The sequence below is a fragment of the Centroberyx gerrardi genome, chromosome 22 (assembly GCF_048128805.1).
Source record: "Centroberyx gerrardi isolate f3 chromosome 22, fCenGer3.hap1.cur.20231027, whole genome shotgun sequence".
Classification (NCBI taxonomy): Eukaryota; Metazoa; Chordata; class Actinopteri; order Beryciformes; family Berycidae; genus Centroberyx; species Centroberyx gerrardi.
Window position 1 is genome coordinate 8550340 of NC_136018.1, and position 19087 is coordinate 8569426.

At 43.4% G+C, this 19087-nt stretch overlaps 2 protein-coding genes across 3 annotated transcripts in view; both read left to right on the forward strand.

Moving 5' to 3' along the window:
* The first annotated feature begins 2036 nt into the window (after positions 1-2036).
* On the forward strand, positions 2037-9690 carry LOC139921777 (zinc transporter ZIP12-like). Of its 2 annotated transcripts, XM_071912115.2 has the most exons (12): positions 2037-2288; positions 3745-4089; positions 4253-4460; positions 4908-5071; positions 5219-5390; positions 6022-6194; positions 6319-6474; positions 6808-6888; positions 8760-8832; positions 9008-9166; positions 9273-9460; positions 9562-9690. In XM_071912115.2, exons 1-12 carry the CDS (start codon positions 2037-2039, stop codon positions 9688-9690), a joined length of 2100 nt encoding a protein of 699 aa, XP_071768216.2. The 2 variants fall into 2 exon arrangements, with proteins under 2 accessions (XP_071768216.2, XP_071768217.2); XM_071912116.2 differs by lacking the exon at positions 6808-6888.
* A 3789-nt stretch (positions 9691-13479) lies between these two features.
* Positions 13480-19087, forward strand: part of cacnb2a (calcium channel, voltage-dependent, beta 2a) — a 56751-nt gene continuing 51143 nt past the window's right edge. The window contains exons 1-2 of the mRNA XM_078291255.1: positions 13480-13549; positions 14792-14884. Coding sequence (XP_078147381.1) covers positions 13520-13549; positions 14792-14884 — 123 coding nt within the window. The 5' untranslated portion in view covers positions 13480-13519. The remainder of the gene's footprint in view (positions 13550-14791; positions 14885-19087) is intronic.

The following is a 19087-nucleotide window of genomic DNA, read 5'->3' on the forward strand; positions in this document are numbered from 1 at the left end:
AACAAAACTGAATGGTCTCTTTGTTACTCCTTTCCCCATAGATTGTAGATTAGATAATCATGGATTTGGTGGGAACTGTGGTGATAACAAAATGAGTTGCATCATAAATTAAAACACTTAATTCAAGAGGTAAACAGGATAATAGGTTAGAGAGCCATACATTACAGGTCTGTTTGCACGCACCGTCATCCGAGACAGACTATTAGAGAGGCCGGTAGATTTATAAATGGGGGCAGAAAGAGATGGAGAGAGGTTACCATGACGACCACAAAACGCCCAAAGCACAAGAGTTGTGTGAAACGTCCTGAGTGGCTTTGAGCTCGTCCACCGGCACAAAGGAAACACAGTTCCTCCAGTCTACTTAGTGAAACCTGTCAGGTCCTGCAACACAGTGACACATGGAGAGCCCTTGTTACTGTAACAACCTCAAGGACAAAGCACTTTTTTTTTTCAAATTTACTACCCTACTCACATATTATACTCACTGAAACCCCCTCGATTTACACTGAGACACTCATTACCACCAAACAGAGAACAAGAGAGAATGGGTTTACACCTAAAGGCTAAAAAACAGGCTCCACAATCAACAGAAATACATGACATTTTCGGCTATGATGCTTCCAAAACATGTGATGCTGCTTCTGATGCTGCGTCCAAGGGAGGAGAGGGGGGGGGTCAAATGCGATCAAGTTCAAAACAAAGCTCTGTCAGACGTTCATCTATCACCTCCACCGGCTCCTGCATGGCCACCCCCATCAGCCCGCACACTCCCAGTAGCCTCATTGTTGAAAATGAGGCAGCGCTCTCCATGGCAACCACAGCCCTATAAGGCTGTCGCAGCTAATCCTCAGGAGCTTACACAATTCTTACTTCTCATAAGAGGGTTTTACCAATAGCACCAATGCCCAGGAATTCTCCCCAAACGAGCACTGAATCTCCCGTCTTTCCGCCCCGAGGAGGAAAACAAACCTAGTTACAGCGGCTGAGAGGTGGAGAGGGAAGAACGGTAGGTAGGCCTGCTTCATCTGGCATGCTTTTTTTTTCATCCGTGCTATCAGGGGCATTACAGTAACTGTTAGGATTTTTCAACAAGTGCACAGTTTTGTCTTCTTGTTGCTGTGCCGGTTTGACATGCAGGGTGTACGGTGTGTGGGTGGGAGGATGTTGGAAAGTGTTGCGAGAAAAGCAGATGCAGCGTTGGCATGTGCGTTTGATCCTTGATGACTCAGAGATCATACAGAATAAGCAAACCTTCCATTTGAATGTCACCCGTGTTTTATGGGGCTTCTGGGGCTCATAGTTAACATACTGCATGCTGTTACATCAGCTCAGGTCTTCCTCAGGGACTGTTGATGCTGTTTAATAAGGAAACTGACTCACTGTTTAGACACTTGTGAAAATTTACAGTTTTAAAAACAAAACACTCTTCAATTTCAATACAAAATGAGGAGGTGTTTATGCAAAGCACTCCCTCAGTCAGCACTCCTAGTAACCCTTTGTTTTATATGTGGATCCAGGAGTTTAAAAAGTCTTTGTCCCATAGCTTGCAATGCCTTTCCCAAAAGCATTATCTCATTTTGTGCCTGCATCCTATTTCAGTCTTTGCATACTGTAAGTTTTCTCAATACGAAGCAATTATTCTCCCTACAATCTGCCGCTCCCCCTTCATGCCCCCTTCTCCCTGCCCCTGCACTCTCTCACTTGCTTGCACTAATCCTTTTGTTGTGGACTGAGGGGCCCAGGCTTTGGCTGACCGTTCGGCGCTATAAGGGCTAGTTCAGCTGAAGGGTGCCCACCAAGCCCTCCTGCTGTCCTCCACTAGATTAGGCGGGCCCATTATTAACGCCTCCCTCAGCAAGAACACATCCGCTCCTCTTCTTTAGCAACTTTCCTTTCTCTCTCCTCGTCCTCCTTGATTCACTCTGCATTTTCTCTCTCTCCGTTTGCCGTGTTTTCTCTCCCTCATCTCTTTTCTGCCTGTCAAGCCCTTAGCCAGTCCCGGGAGTGTGAGGGAGTTGGAGGGCCTAGGTAGGAACATGCGGTTTAGGAGCAACGCTTCCCCTCTGCTGCTGCTGCTGCTGCATCTCTGTCTGCTGGGGAGGGTCCTGGAGGTGAAAGGGCAGGAGAGGGGGTTCCTGCAGCAGGCTCTCAGGGCCTTGGGCCTGCCGGTGGGGACAGACGCCCAGCCTCAGCTCCACAAGAACCACACCGGCGTCCTGCTGACCGCGCTCCTCCACGCCGTGCGCTGTGCAGAGCGGATTGGCACCTCTCAGGACGTCTGTGACAGGGTAAGGCCTACATCGCTCTATGTGTTACAGGTCTAGCTGTCAGTGGGTTTATATACACAGTAACTCTCTAATAAGACAAATACATAACAAGTGCACATGCAAATATGCATTCAGTGACATGCAAGTGAGGGTAGAATATATATGCTGTACAAATAGTTTGATTCTGAGATGCTATTTTTACTAAGATTCCCTGTTTCCTACACCTACGACAAGATCGACTTTTACATCCAGTATGTCTGGTGCCTATTATGTATTCGCTCCATTCCTGCCTGGCTATTCCAGCAATCTTGCTTGTTATGGCTGGAATGTGAGTGTGTGTGGAGGCTTAAGGCCTTGACCTGTATGGGGCATTCATGCTGAGTGGCTTTAGACATCCCTCAATTTGACATAATAAACTCCATACACTCGAATGGAGTTAGAGGCACTTGACTTTCACATGTTTGTGCAGGTGGGCCGGGAGTGGGATTATTCCTGTGTGTCAAACTCTATGCCATGAAAGGAACTCTCATCTGATGCGAGATTTAGGAAATAAGAGAACAACTTCGACATTTAGTCCTTCTTCGCTGAATAGTGCACTGTATTACAAGGAATAGTGCTTCACCCACTCTCTCAGCCTTCTGTGTTTTTGTGTGTGGGTCTAATTGGGCTTGTATTCAACTCACCATAACGCAGCAATGCAGCACAAAGCCAGTCCTTTTCCAAGAGGCTCAGTGTGGTACAGTACAGTATGTGCATGGGGAAAATAAGCCTTTTATCAAGCTAGGAGGAGATAGGCAAAATTTGTAAATATTCACTTGAACATTTGACCTCTAGCCCACTGCATGTGTTGCTATGTAAATGTAAGGTCACTCTCTGAATCACTCCATACTCACATGCTGATGACTGGTCGACATAATCCTGATTATGAGTTTAATCTTATCAAAAGTGAAAGTTATTTCCCGGTTGCTGCTGTATTTTGCAAGTTTCTATCATTTAAAGTCACAATGAAATGTCACAATGAAACCTTGTTAGTTTTCCATGCCATAATATACACCTATTTAAAAATAAATGCCAAAAGATTTACACGTTTTTTATTTTCCTCTGTATTTTTTATTTTATTTTTTTGTATTCTGTACAAAAAATCCCATTACTTTTACTTCATGGAAAAAAGTGTATCTTTAGTGGTGACCTCACTGTGTACCAGTAGATGTAAATAGAAATTCGAACCAATAAAACCATCATATATTTTTGAACAATCCCGCCCCTCCCTTCAAATATAACTGCCTTTCTCTCCCTAACTGCTATCCCATTGGTTTACACCTTTGAATGATCCCTCCCTGCGTTATGTCCCACCCTAATATCCTGTTTCAGCAGGAAATACGTGAAATTAAGGAAGCCAAAATGCTGTTTCATTGGGACTTTAAATATCTGCCTAAATTTGCTGTGTTCTTCTTGCCTGGTCTCGTTCTTGTCGCAGTGCCTGACACCAGACATAGCCCTCTCTGTGCTGGAGGATGATGGGAAAGCGTACCTCACTGAGGAGGACTACCAGCGGGTCTCTACCGTTCTGCTGTACTACATCATCAACATGCAAGACCTGTGTGTCTCAAATGCTGCCTCCCCCTCCTCCTCCTCCTCCTCCTCCTCCTCCACCTCCTCTTCATCTCTGAACTACCAGTTCTACCTTTTAGCCCTCACCAACCTGCACCCAACTGAGGACAACCAATTCCTGTCTTCCAACGAAACAGAGAGTATTCTGCAGCTCATCAACCAGTACTACAACCCTCCCAACCAAGACACCTCTACCTCATCTCACTTACAAGTAAGGGATTTTCTATCTATCTAGAGATCTATCCCCTATTAAACAGCATTGATCCAAATTTCCCCTCTCATCAAAACAAAAAATTAATAAAGCCTTTCAGTCTATAGACAGAGTTTAGGTGGAGACTAGTACATACCTGATCATTTCACCTATGACCCCACAGTGTATTGATGCCACTCATCTCCTGGAAGACGTTAGTGTAAAAGACAGTGCGGGTGCAGGCGCGTCTTCTGTGTCCAAACTGGCAGCGGCCATCATCAGCCACATCCTGCAAGGCCACTGCTTCAGGAGGAGGAACCTCCCCTCCCCCGCCTTCTTCACCGACTACATCTTCCAATCCCTGAATCGCACCAGTAACCTCCAGATTATGGGTAAAATCATTTTCCACCCTGCAAAGAATAAAATACTTGGGGGAAACAAATTGTTTTTACATGAAAATGGTAAAATTTATTATTAAATACCAGCAAAACATATCAGCTATTGGCAGCTTCAATCCAAAAATATCAGTATATGTACGGGCCTTGAAACTCTATTCATGAGTAATATCATTGTTGTGTTTTTTTGTTTGTTTATTTTGACTAGTTTTTATAAGCCCCATGTTTTTATTTCACCTGCATAGGTTTGTATTTTTTCCTCTTGTAGTACTTCTTCCTCTTTTTCCTCTTTTCTCTTTGTTCTTTCAAGATTGTCTTTTTATCATTTTACTTTTGTTTTTTTATCATGGCATGAATTAACAAAGTCAAAGTCAGTATAACTTGGATGAAGCTGACCTGGTGCTTGTGTTTCCAATGTGGTGATGCCATGATTTGTCTACTTAGATTTAGAGGAGTTGCTTCATCAGCTGGGAGTCGGAAGGGAAGGAGCGGCTCACTCTCACGGCAGGCTGAGGCGGAGCTTCACTGAGCGCTGTCAGAAAGGGGCGGGGCACCAGCTGGACGGCTGCATCCAGGAGACTGGGGGAGAAAGTAGAGACTGGGCACAGGTGAGGCTGAGACAAAGATCTGATTTGGTCTACAAGACAAGGTGCTGCACTGATAATCACATCATATCTGCATGACAATATGAAATTCCAGGAGGGTACGAGTTGATTTGAAAGGCCTCCTACTCATCCAATTAAATCTTTTTTCAGGTATGTTTTTCAGCCAATCAGTTGGTGGATATTTTTGCTCTGGATCCTCATTTGCCAATTTCCAAGGAGCACTTCAGACAAATTTGTCCAGCCATCATTCAGCAGTTGCTAGGCAATGCCTGTGAGTCCACAGAGCAAAAGACAAGAGGATCTCCACCCACTGCTCTTGAGAGTAAGACATTTTACCTCATCAACATCCCTCTCCACAGCCCCTTGTAACAAATGACTACAGTATAGATGCAACCAAATCAACCAGTTTTTGATTTTGTTTATTGGTTTGGAGCAGACCTTTCTGCAAAATGTTTAATTTTGGGATATCAGTTCAAGAAGTGAAATAGAAAAAAGGGCTAGCTAATTAATTTGACCATAATTCAAGGAAAGACGGTCGCATATTTGTGCAGTTTTTTTCTGGACAAATATGTGACTCTTTCCTTGAATTATGTTGGAAATTTTCTATGAACTAACTGGTTATAGACGAGAACTCTAAATAGACACTGGTGGTAAGCCAGTTGCTGGCTTCAGTCTATGAAAAAGAGGTCATGCAGTTGTTCAGTTATACAAGTGATCTGCACAGCTACAAGTAACAATAAAATCCCCTTGTGTCCCTACATGCTATCCACAGCAGTAACAATGCAGTCCATGTGAGATTGAGTTTTCGGTGTCGAAAGGAAAGGAATAACTGTTTTCTCTTCTTTTTCCTTTTTCTTTTTTTGTGTTTTGTTGTCTTACAATTAGTCACATTTATACACTTATTTGGTGGACAAGAAAAAGGGTGTTAAATCTAAAATCTGTCTCCTCTGCAGAGTATGGCTACAGCACGGCTGCTGTCCTGCTCATCACAGTGGGCTCGATGCTGGGTATCTGCCTGATCTTCTTCAACTCCTGTCAGGAAACCTACACCCTGATCCTGCAGCTGTTTGTGGGCCTGGCGGTGGGCACCCTGTCTGGAGACGCCCTGCTGCACCTCATACCACAGGTATAGGACACAGAGCCACTGCACCGTCCGCTGCAACAGTGAAAGTCCAATGCCATATATAGAGAGGGCGTGTGTTGACTGTGGAGTAAATGTCTCATTCTTTTACTCCTTGTCTCCTTTGGAGATCCTTGGCCTCCACGACGACAGCCACAGTCATCATGATGAGCACTTTACAGAGGGAAAGGAGTATCTATGGAAGATCTTGGGCATGATCGCTGGAATCTACGGCTTTTTCCTCATTGAAAGAATCTTCTCCTTTGTGGTTCCGTCTCACGGCCATGTAAGACTTCACTTCTGGTTTTTGCCTTGTTAGTTGTAGCCTTTATCAAGTTAATGACGTAACAAACTATACAGACAGCAAAATGCTCATACCCTAGAGAATCAAGTCAGGGCTTAGGATTATTTGTTCTAGGCAAAGTTACGGGCTGATTTAGTTTATCTAGCCAGAGGTTGAACTCTTGTTTTCCATAGAAAGCCATTGTTTGTCATGACTGTGCGTATCTGCGGATGGCTTCTTTGTGGCCCTGGCTGAACTTCTGCAGAGCTGAATGTTGTGCCAGGTGGCCCCTGGAGCAGCGGAGGTCTGATGAGTCTCTTTTTCGTCTGTCTGCAGGGTCATTCCAGTGATCTTCCCCTCGAGCTCAACTGCAACGGCCAGTCGCAGAGGGGCAAGTCCATCTCCACCATGCAGCTGGTGAGTCTCCGCACTGCCCACAGCGGACCAACATGATCTTTAATCGTATTCCTGGCAGGAGTTCCTGATGAACGCTGCACTCTTCAAAACGATGTCGCAATTTCAACACATTTGTGTGTCTAGTTTGGAGCAATACACATCTGTTTTACTTTTCAACACAACATATAAAGAGTTTGATTCCAAATACTATGTATCTGTATTCACAAGTCAATATTTCCTAAACCCAATGACTCCTATCCTTAAATATCTTTAAAAACATAACTATTTTACAAGTAGTACTTTTTATAAGACTTATAATTGTAGCAGTAACCCATAATGTGCTTTATTTCCATGCCAGCATTCATTTCAGTAGGTAGAGTAGGTTTCATAACCCTCTCTCCATAAGTTAATAACAACATATGTCCTGCCAATATGCGGTATTATAAAAAAAATCATATAGGTTGTGTTGAAAAGTAAAACAAATGAGTGTTTTCCCAAACTAGACACATGAATGAGGGTATGACAGCATTCATCTATGGCATGAACTAAACTTAAAAAGGAGCTGTGGACCCATGCAGGGTATAATAGACATGCACCCACTTTCTGAGTTTGCTGAACAAGATCTGTTTGTACAGACGAACCTTTTGATGGTTTCTTTTTGTTGGAAAGAGAAAGCTGTTCTATACTGCAGAGTCCTCAGATCAAAGTTATTAAGAATAGTTAAGGAAAAATCTCTCAACCCGGTCAAATAATAAGTGCTGTTATACCATTTCTCTGCATCCTCCACATTACAAAATCAGTGTTAAATTGTTTTACAGTAGATTTTCATTATCACCTAAAAGACAGAATTAGATTATGAGGGTTGTAGAGTAGGTGGGAACATGAAAAGCCAATGTGCTATGATGATGTGTGATGTGCATACTCACAGCCCTGTATTATACAGTATTATACAGTAGTAACCTAATTCGATTTGGACACAGTTTCGGACAAATTTGGGGACTTTACAGTAACCAATGTAATTTATGGACACAGTAAGCAGAGAAGGACTATGCAGTAAAAGGTAAAAATAGGTCAAAACGGCCAAAATGGGGTAAAGCACTTTGATCATCTGATTGATATTAATAAAAGAAATGACAAAGAAAATATGTTTATTTTTGCAGTAGAAATAGAAAGATGATGTTTATTTGGGCAATGATGCCAGGTATTGAATCCATTTCGAATCCCGGTATTGAATCAATTTTCACACTTCACAAATTGTTTGAAAGTCATTAGATATATTAGGCTATGTATAATTTCTAATTTCACAGAAACCAATTTTTCCCACAGCGCTATTATATAACCAAAAATGAAGAGTGGTGTGGGAGGGAGTAAAGGAACAGGACATGTAGGCAGTGGGAGAACGAGAAGCAGTGTTGAATAATTCAGAAAGCACTTTATCCATGTGTTGAATCACATACGTAATGTCCAGTTCATACTAATTTTGGGGATAAAGACAGGTCCAAAAGTTTGATTAATGTACAGCTACAGTACCCCCTAATGTGGAAAGCCTGTTTTCCTAATAAACTATGAGCTGGAACCTATTTTCCAATTCACAGAATCTGATGTACGGTACTGTACTATCATTTGTGCTATTTCGGATGAGAAAAGAGAGGGGAGAAAGAAAACACCTCCAGAAGAGTCAACAGTAAATCCTCTAGCTTCCCAAAATGACCCCCTTCCACAAAAAAAGTGCTTATGGGCATGTTTCTGTTGGGTGCCCACATTGCAAACACACCAGTGCAGCCTGCTTTCATTAAACTAGCTCCAAGTACGACTCTACATTTCTCAGATTTGGGTCACAGGTTGAGAAGATTTAAGAATCCCTGGTGTAAATAATTGCCTGTTACCTACAGGGAACTGTGGAGGATTTGGACTGTACAGAAATATCTGCTGAAGAGCCGGGCACGAGAAGCCCTTCACATCAGAGTAAGTTCCTTCACTGTGAACCACACACACACACACACGCACACACACACAGAGCTCAGTGCAGTCTGTATGATGTACTCTGTAATTAGTCGCCTGGCATGAGACAGTAATTTCCACGGTCCGAGGATGATCTTTCAGGGCCGAGTCACGGCACAGACTCCCTTTGTGTTCCCAGGACAAGGGGTTCCTCTGCTGGCTGTGATGGTAATCGTGGGAGACAGCCTCCATAACTTTGCCGATGGCCTGGTGGTGGGGGCGGCCTTCTCCTCGTCCGCTGAGACGGGCATGGCGACAACTGTGGCCATCCTGTGCCACGAAATCCCGCATGAGATGGGTGAGAGGTCACGGTCTTGTTTCTCCCTGGCGTGAAAACACTTTGATTCCCCCTTCAGCGAAACACTAAGCTGACTGACGTGTCTTCTCTGCTTTCATTTCCACAGGGGACTTTGCGGTGTTGCTCAGCTCCGGACTCTCCGTGAAGAACGCCGTGCTAATGAACTTCCTCAGTGCTTTGACCGCCTTCATGGGCCTCTACATCGGGCTGTTTGTTTCCACGGAGACGGACGTGCAGCAGTGGATCTTCACCGTTACCGCTGGGATTTTCCTCTACCTGTCACTGGTAGAAATGGTAAAGGCGGTCATCTCTTTAAATTCACTCTATCAGAACTAACGCAGTGTTTTTTTAACGCTTTTTATATGTTATTTTCTCTTTCCCTGCTCCTTCATCAGCTTCCAGAGATGACTCGAGTGAAGACCAATAGACCATGCCTCCTGTTTCTCCTGCAGAACCTTGGCCTCCTAATGGGTTGGGCCTGTCTTTTGCTCCTCGCGCTCTTTGAACATGAACTCAAGTTCTAAACACACACACACACACACACATGCATGCACACATATGGCATATCCAGTCACACCGGGTCGAACTGAAACAACTGTTGGTGATACTCTTGTTGGTCTCGCTTTTTTTTCATTGGCTTGTTGATCATCATCTCATGCTGTGCACAACTATTTACTCATGCAAGTATAGTGTGTGCAAACCAGAAGGTTTTAACAAGTCATGGTGGTCAAAGAGTGAGAGGAATACAGTAAGAGTGGTATTAAGGATGTATTTCATGGCGTCATAGTCTCAGAATTGGATCACAAATGTATGTTAGCTGTATGAATCCTCTTTTTTTTTTATAAGTGATGATTTATTTTTGTATGTTAGGTGTCATATGGTACTGTGCCTGTATAATGTTTGGTGTACCTACATCTGGACATTGAATGTCTAGTTTACACTCTTATTACCTTATTTGGCGGCATCAGGTACAATTGTGCATATCTGTTGTTCTATGAAATATTTATGTTGCCTTCGACAATCAAATCATTCGATTTTGAAGTCATTTCTCACCAGAAAAATATAAAGTATTGTAAATCTACTTGTCCTTGGTTGTTATTTTCTCTAACTGATAGTAGGCGATGCCAAATGTAAAGGTCATCCAGTTTACAGTAGTGTGAAAATGGTGTGAATTTGCATTTCTTCATATTTTGGTCTAACCAGCTTATCAAATATACAAAACCTGATGAACTTGATGAGGTTGTTAAAACTGTCTCACATTACTCGGGTGTGAGGAAAGGACTTTAATACTAATTTGTTACATATAGGCTGTTCTAAAATACATTGTATACCTACATTTTTTTAAAAGCCCTATTTCGAAAAATGTCTGCTTCTCATCTCCGAGGCATTTGCTCTTTGCTTTTGAGGCCTCTGTGTGATCCAGCATGAGGGCACTTCCACCCACCTGAGCTACTTGTTCTCTTCATCCACCAACCTGGATGACTAATCCATGCTGCACAGGACTGAGGCTCCAGAGATCCTGCCCACACAGCACACATGCTCTGCGCAGGCCAGAGTGGGCCTGCGAGAGGAGGCGGAGGAAGACGAGGATGTGATAAATACAGGAATAAAATAGAGAGATAAATGATACACGGCAATCTTGTAAACATATTTGTACAGAGAATTGGATTTGTGATCTTTAAACAATAGGTAGGCTTAGGAGAAGATTGTTCCTCTTTTAATCTGCTTGCTATAATTCATTTCTGGTGTAGAGTTTGCGTGAACAGCTATCAAACGTTTGCATTATTTGCCTTCTGAACTAGTTTACTTTCACCATGCAAACGGTGAAATGAAACTAATTCCAAACACAAATAATGCAGCTGTGTATGTTAATTAGCCACACTCTGAGCTAAGTGTCAAAGCACAAACTCAGCTATACAAATAGTGTCATGCGATTATTTGGCTATCATGTCAGAAAAATTCAGCTGACACATTTATTACTGCTTCCCAAGTGATGTTCAAACAATGGGAGGATGTCCATTGCCTTTTCTCATATACTTGCAATTTTGCACTCATTTTGGAAATGCCAACCCCACTGGAATTTCCAGGAAAGCTTTCGGCTTACTGGTTTGTGTGTGTCTGTGTTCTTCTGCACTAAAGACTTGACGCTTTCTGACATGCATGTGTGTGCCTTTTACAGTAAAGGCAACCGCAGCCAGGATGGATGGAGGAAGGAAGGGGTTTTTATCCGGGCCGTGTTGGTGTGAAGGCACTCGGTCGGTATCCACAGCCATCCTCACTTGCTCAGCAGAAGAGTTCAGCCGCTGGGTCACCAGGACGGCAAGAGCGCAGACAAGATGGGAAATGCTAAGACAGACACACAATGGGAAATGGCAGCAGTGTTTTCCCTTTGATCTGAAATGATCTGACGCTGAAAATTACCCTTTGCACTTGTTGTTATTGGTCCTATGATGGATGCAAAACCACATTTACGGTCACATTAGGGTCAGTGGGACATTTTTAGAGGTGCATGTTCTCATTTGTCCCTGCTGCATACAACTTGTGAGAGAAAATCCTCAATAAAGCAATATTCCTTATCTGTATAAACACTTTTTCTGGAAAGCAGCAATCTTGAGTTTAGCTCAATTTCCTAATCTTTATTATTTCTACTGAGAAATGCCGTGTTTGAAACAGGCTGCTCAGTGAGGCTACAGATGGAAGGGCAAGGTGCTCTGAAACTGTGCAGTCTACTGTACCTTATTCTCTAGTGGCAATGTTAAAGCAAATGAAGCCACTAGAGGGCAATAATGAATAACAAAACTTCAGATCTGAAGTCTGCTGGTAGTACAAGAAAGAGTCAGTGGAGGGGGTTCTTCCAGAGGAGTCGCTTCAGCTGCAGGACACAGTGAGGTCTCATCTCACTGGATAGGATACACTATATGCTCTGTAAGCCTTCAACACTGTATATAGCACACGAAAATCCAAGTGTCTGTTCTCTGTTGACATCGAAAAAAAATCTATTGAATGAATGGCAGGGAGATTGACACTCAGCACCTTCATGTTCTCTGTGTGGAACTCTGACTGACTGATACAGCCAAGGGCTGATTTTAGAGACATTTATTCTGTCTTGGCAAATATGTGTCTCGCATAAATCCATTCATACCACATATGGCCCAGTTTGCATATACTTAGTCAAAGGAGGACAGGGGTCTACAGCCAGATGCTCTTGAAAAATAACTTTGCTTCTATAAATCCTGAAGCAGCAGTAAAGTCAAAATCAACATGTCCTGTCCTGTCCTATCCTATCCTGTCCTATCCTGTCCAATCCTGTCCTGTCCTATCCTGTCCTGTCCTGTCCTGTCCTGTCCAATCCTGTCCTGTCCTATCTTATCCTGTCCTGCCCTGTCATGTCCTGTCCTGTCCTATCAATTTAATTTGATTGAGAATACGTTCCACTTTATATACTGTACATTCCAGTAATCAGGGATTAGTTGGCCTATCTCGATAATGATAACACTGCAAAAATGTCCATTTAACAAGTCATCTAGCCTATTATCGAGTCTTAAAATCTTGTTTTCCTTAAAGCGAGTGAAAAAAAAAATCTGCCATTGGCTGAGATAATTTCACTTATTTCCAATGCAGTTGACCTTTTTCAAGAAGTTTCTTGAGACAAATGACAGTATCTTGAAGGTAAGAGGTGTTGTCTCTTGATTCAAGAAGATTGTTGAAACAAGTTGATTTGCAAGAAATGAAAGTAGCCTACTGTACCTCCTACTGGCAGATTGTTTTTTAACTTGTTCAAAGAAAAATGAAGATTTTAAGACTCTATACTATAAATAACTTTTTAATACGGACATTTTTGCAGTGAGGCTATACGCTACTTGCTTAATTCATTTACCCTTTGGTCTTTGCTGTGAGACCACAGAGGTGTCGGCGCTATGAGGGTGCATGTGGAGCAGAGCCTCAGTGTAGGAGGACAGAGGCGCGCAGATGAGGAGGAACTGTGTGGCAGACAGCAGGCTATAATATCCGAGGGTTCAGCTCAAATCATCATCATCATCACCATCACCATCATCATCAGAAGAAGAAGAAAACCCTTTTCGCACAAGCTGCTCCTCCTTCTCAAGTCTTCTGTCTCAAACTTGCAGACCGCGCGGCGCGCCTCGTCTCTGTCATTCATACCAGCCTTCAACTACTTGACATGACTTGGTGACTGGGCTGAAATGTTCTTCAGTAGCCTACCTTTCCTCCTGGACACAGCCGGGACACTTGTCCAAGCCGAGAGGTTGTACTGAATATCTGCTACTAGCACGGCGGGGTGTGATGGTCCTGAATAATACTCCGAAGACTAGAGCAACACATCTGGACAAACACATGGACTCGCTTGAAAATCCGATTTTACAAGTAAGTCACTGAATTAAACCGATCCTCAACCAACATCTAGAGCATTTTAAAGCGTTTTATGGTTGTTAAAATGTATTAAGCAATGAAACTGCACTTTAAATGGGTGAAATCAAGCTTACCTGCCCTCTAACTATCCATCTCGTTACACCTATTGGTTTACATACAAGTTTTAATGGACATTGATTAAGGCACGAGGGCGTCACACCCTGAGCTTGGGACAGTAAGGTTCAACCTATCTGGCTTTTTCTCAATCAGACTTGAGTTACCCTCATTCATTATCGTTCAATGTGACTTGATGCTTGTGTGGTGTTTTTTAAGAACCTTTTGGGGTTAAATATTTAATAGAATATAAAGTACATAACAGTTTTGCCAGATGGTTTGTCAAATCTGTGATGATCAATATCTCACTGCACTCCACCCAGACACAATCTTATATTTCCAAGCTCACCACTTGTCATAAAACGCCTTTTTTGTCCACTTGGACAGGTTAAACATGGCTGTAGGTGAAATTTCTCTTGAGTTTTTTAATTTCCAGGTGAAATATTTAAGCCCATGTAGGCCTACATCAATATCTGCCTACACACCTCATGCCAGCATACAGAAGCCAATTCAATTTAGCCTCCTCAAGTAGTGTTCTTTACACTTTTGAAATATGACACAAGACTGGATCGTAGGTTTAATACTGTCATTTCCCCTTTGCTCAACATCTATTCTGTTATTTCTATTAGGGCTATTTGGCTTGCTGAGGTTAATTAAACCTCATGTTTCTCCTTAAAGGACTCACAGACTCTCCGCTGGCTGCTCAGAAATGGCTCTGCAGAACTGGTTCCTAAGAAACAGTCAGAATAGCTCTCCATTTATATGCTTGATTTACATGTCCCGGGGGACTGGGTTGGAATAAAAGACAGATTTGAAATGAATTTGTGTTTTTCAGTTGCTACTAGCAACACATACTGTAGGAGTACCTCAGCTCAGTGCATTGGTTTTCCAGACCCCCATCATATCAGAGTGCAACTTGCATATTAGAGACCACCCACATAATTACCATCATTTTATGACACCTACTGCGGTGTTATAGTTCAAATATAATACTGCAGTAACTTAACTGTGTTAACTGACAGTGAGGTTTTCTATAAGGTAACAGTGCCGCTATATGCCTGTATATCCACAGTATATCTATGGTGTTCTTTTTATCACTTACAAACCACTTCACCTTCTCTCTTCCCCCCTCTCTCACTGAAGTCTCAAAGCAAAGGAGCGCGGAGAAAAGGCAGATTTAAAGGTTCAGACGGCAGCACCTCCTCCGACACCACAACCAACAGCCTCGTCCGGCAGGTAAGGACGATGATGTGGAGCTCAGTTTAAATTCAAACATTTAAACTTTGTCTCAACACCTCTCAAATGCAAATTCTGCCGCTGAATGAGTGTCTGTGGACCATATGGATGAGGTATGAACAGAAATAGTGTGTAGAGACAATGTACCCCCTCTGACAATAATGCAGTAGTTGGGTGTATGACCATATAGGTGCACTTATGCCAAATAAGGCTCTCACCAAGAATAATCAAATTATTTCCTGGTTGTAATGGCTTCATTTAGGAATGCACCACTTAAGTGTGTGTGTGTGAATGCAAACTGGCATAAGAGCGCAGCTTCAGTCATCATCATCCATCAGCGATGAGATGGATGCTGCAGAGAAAGCCCTGTGTAAACAGAGCTGGGTACAGCATGTTAACGATCCCGCTGAAGTGGAGGCATCTCCTCTGAGCAGCGCAGTGCTTGAGCGTGGCGACACAGCGGCCTGTTATAAAGCAGACGCTGCGAGGTACACACTCGACGCGTCTGGTCTTTGTTGAGCGGACCTGCAAGGACAGGACGGGCCGGGTTAAGGATGGGCGCCCCTGCCGAGATGTTTCTGCCTTTTTTGGAGGAGGCACGGATCGCCTCGTCTTTGGCACGGCAGCAGGGGGAAAGCGGAGCGGAGCGGAGCAGTATGGCACCTCCTGGCCTGCTGTCTGCTTCAAGGCCGTTGTTGTCATCGTTGTTGTTGCAGCTCAGCAGCGGCCGCTTAATAAGGCATTGCTCTGCAGTCGTGCCTGATCTGCCCGCCACCCCCCTGCCACCCATGGGAGCTGGTGTCCATTCCCACAGTCCGGCCTGGGTTCCGGTTAGGGCAAAGCGAACGGTTTCCCCTCTGCCTTCAGTCTGAGTCATCACAGACAAACTCAATTAGACTGAGAGGCGCATCTATCCGCAACACAACCTATACAGAAACAAGGGGCGGTGGAAGTGAGGGACGGTATTAGAGACGAAGAAGAGAGAGAGAGGGGTGGAGGAGTGGTGCTGTTTCAGGGTCAGCGAGGCCCCAGCATGCAGAGCAGAAATATCTTCTTTTAGATGTTTGCCGCAAGAGGGCCCCAGAAATAGCAGACCTTCCAGTAACTCCTCCTCTGTTTGGATAATAATGTAAATACTCTGTTTTCGAATTGCTTTATCATAACAGCACTTTTTGTCTGCCCTTATTTTTCTCTCCCTTGTGCTCAGTCTCACCGCCTGTGATTATTTTCACTTTTCACTGAAGAATGAGGGTGTAGTATTTAAATCGTTAAACTAACACCATACTGGGAAAATATGGGATGAAAAAAAAAAAAAAAGCCTCTCTGTGCTTATTTCACTGCCTATTCATCAATCTGTCGTTTTGTTTTCGTCTAGCACTCGCTTCTCTTTATTTTATCACAATCATTTCTCTCCTCTGTCGCCATCAGAAGTATAACAACCAGCCGGAGTTGCTGTTTTCCTAAGAATGTTTACATTGTGAAATGATGCTTTGTGTGTTTTCCAAAAAGTCTACGCCTCTCCCTCCTGTCTGACCTGTTGCTTTCGTGACTCAGAGTCCTTGCATTCCTGTGGGCGTCTTCAGAACATGAGAGGCTCGTCGGGGTGACGGTGTGATCGATCCATCGCAGCTCCCAGCGTCATAAACATGCTCTTCCAGCAACTGCGACAAAACAGCTCCTAAAAGAGAAAAAAAAAAAATAAAAAACACATATTACTCATGCTCTTATAGGGAGAGGGAGGAGAGAGGGCAGACAGAGAGAGGAGGTTGAAAGAGAGAGAGACAAAGCAGGAGAGCGAGAGACAAACTCTGTAGTTATGGCCTGGTGCCCAGCGGTTTCACAGTGCGGAGGAGGAGCGGAGGTCCAGACGAGACCTGACCGCTCAGCCGTGGGAGTAGCGAGGTCACTCTCTAACTTCAGCTCAACACTGCATTCAGCAGGGGAGAAGGGCAGAGCTAGAGCCAAACTGCATCATGGGTCATGGATAGGGCTGCAACTAACAATTTCTTTCATTGTCGTTTAACCTATCGATTATTTTTTTCAATTAATCAATTCATCGTTTAGTCTCTAAAATGTCAAAAATCATGATACATACCCATCACAAGTTACCAGAGTCCAAAGTGATGTCTTAGTCTGACCAGCAGCCAAAAAAACCCAAAGTATTCATTTTATAATGATATGAAATAGAGAAAAGCAGCAAATCTAAGCACTTATGAAGCTGTAACCAGCAAATGTTTGGTATTTTTACTTGATAAATGACTAAAACGATTAATCGATTATCAAAATTCTAATCGATACCTTTTCTGTCGATCGACTAATTGATCGACTGATCATTTCAGCACTAATCATGGATTTTTATTAGCAAAATTAAACATTAAGTGGATGGCTATTTATAGAATGGGGATGGAAGCATAGAAGACACTGCAGTTCCTTTGTTTGAGTCCAAAGTGGATTCAAGTCGCACACTCCTCTTTTCTTTTAGTTCCGTGCGTTATATTTATCTTCAGTTTTGTGCTAAATAAAGCACAAAACTGAAAGAAAAGAGAAGAGTGTGCGACTTGAATTTTCTTTATAAGTGGAAGTACTACAAAAGCCTCATGTCTGCACCTCGCTGGGTGTGCCTTCTTTCTACTGAAGTCCAAAGTAGAATCAGCCTCACTGATGTCAAATGATTATGTGATTTGTATAGCAGTGTCCACCTCCTGATGCCCATGTTGAAGGGTTATGGATGTTCCAACAACACTCCAACAACTAATAAAATGAATTAATAAAACAACTGATATAAATTGCCCATGGATAGGAATGTGAGTGATTGTCTAAGCCTTGTGACGGCAACCCATCCATTGTTTCCCTGCCTTTCGCCCCAAGGCATGCTGGGATAGGCTCCGGCCCCTTGTGAACCCTCAATAGGAACATGCAGGTAAAAAAAAATGCATGAATGAACTAATATAAACTATGAAAGCTGCCAAAACAGTTTTTAAGGGCTCAGTGGAGGATTAATTGAATGAGATGATCCACACATTGCTTAGAAACAACACAGCAGCGAGGATCTGACGTATCTTGAACTGTGATTTACATAACTCCCAGAGAATTATGTCATGCTGTACCTCCTGCTGCTTCCCACTCTGTTTGTTTATGTAAATGGTCGCACTTGGCTTCCCACTATCGCCCGCCTCCCTCTGTCTCTTTCTCTCTTTCACCTCTGCTTCTCTGTGACAGTGTCCCCTGGCTTGATATGAATCTCTGCAGCAGGTTTTCCATGGCATATTGTGGCGGTTGGAGCCTGTTTCTGTCTCTGCGCTCGCTCGGTGCATTTGGACGGGAGAAGTGGCCGCGGTGATGAAAGGCTGTCTGGGAGGGCGTGGTGAGGGCAGGAAACCCCTTCTCATTCTCTCCTTGATTGCAAACATTTTTCCTTTTCATGATCCACCAGATTATCTTTTCTCTACTTAATGGAGGGAAGGGGTGACGCAAACAACCTGTTGGCTCTGATACTTATCAGATCTGGCAACCCCGGAGTTTTTATGTAAGTGATACCAGCGGCGCAGGGGTACGGAGTAGCTGCCACTGTCCAAGCCACTGGAAACCTTGGAAAGGTGAACCGTAAAATTAACCTGGCAGACCTTTTTCTGAACTTTGAACAGCATATGTCATAGATTTCCAATAGTGGATATTTCTGGCAAGCCATAGTTTCTGGCATCAAACCTCAGGAACGATGCTTGGAATTAAATACACTTTGTTAAAATGCTATGGAATCATGAGAGGCAGCTGTAAACTGCCACTGTCCCGTCGTTGGTAACCTAATCAGCTGTAACGGCAGCACAAGACTGCCATCTGGTGGCAAAACAGATGAAGGCAGGTATTTACCTCCACATGGATAATCACTGCCAGAGTAACCAAATCATATGGCAAAATCAGATTTATTGTTTCCTGGCCATGGTAAAGGAGGTTTAGTTACAGGCCAAAGTGTTCCAGCATTTGTCCCAGACTGCTAACAAGCATAAAGATTTCCCTAAGTGGTGGTGAGCAGTTGATTCATTTATTGAATTACTTATTTTTTGAATACTTTTGAATATTTTCTTGCCTGCCTTTTGCTCATGGACACTTCAGCAGAGCAGATGCTTGCTGACTTGAACTCAAGTCTCTCTGGTTGAAGGACAGCCTCCTGACTCACTTTCCCACCCTGCTGCATTATGGTGAAGG

Coding starts and splice junctions, on each gene's coding strand:
- LOC139921777 (XM_071912115.2), top strand. CDS start 2,037: ATGCGGTTTAGGAGCAACGCTTCCCCTCTGCTGCTGCTGCTGCTGCAT. Junction 4,461..4,907: donor CAGTAACCTCCAGATTATGG/GTAAAATCATTT, acceptor TTGTCTACTTAG/ATTTAGAGGAGTTGCTTCAT. Junction 6,889..8,759: donor CCATCTCCACCATGCAGCTG/GTGAGTCTCCGC, acceptor TGTTACCTACAG/GGAACTGTGGAGGATTTGGA.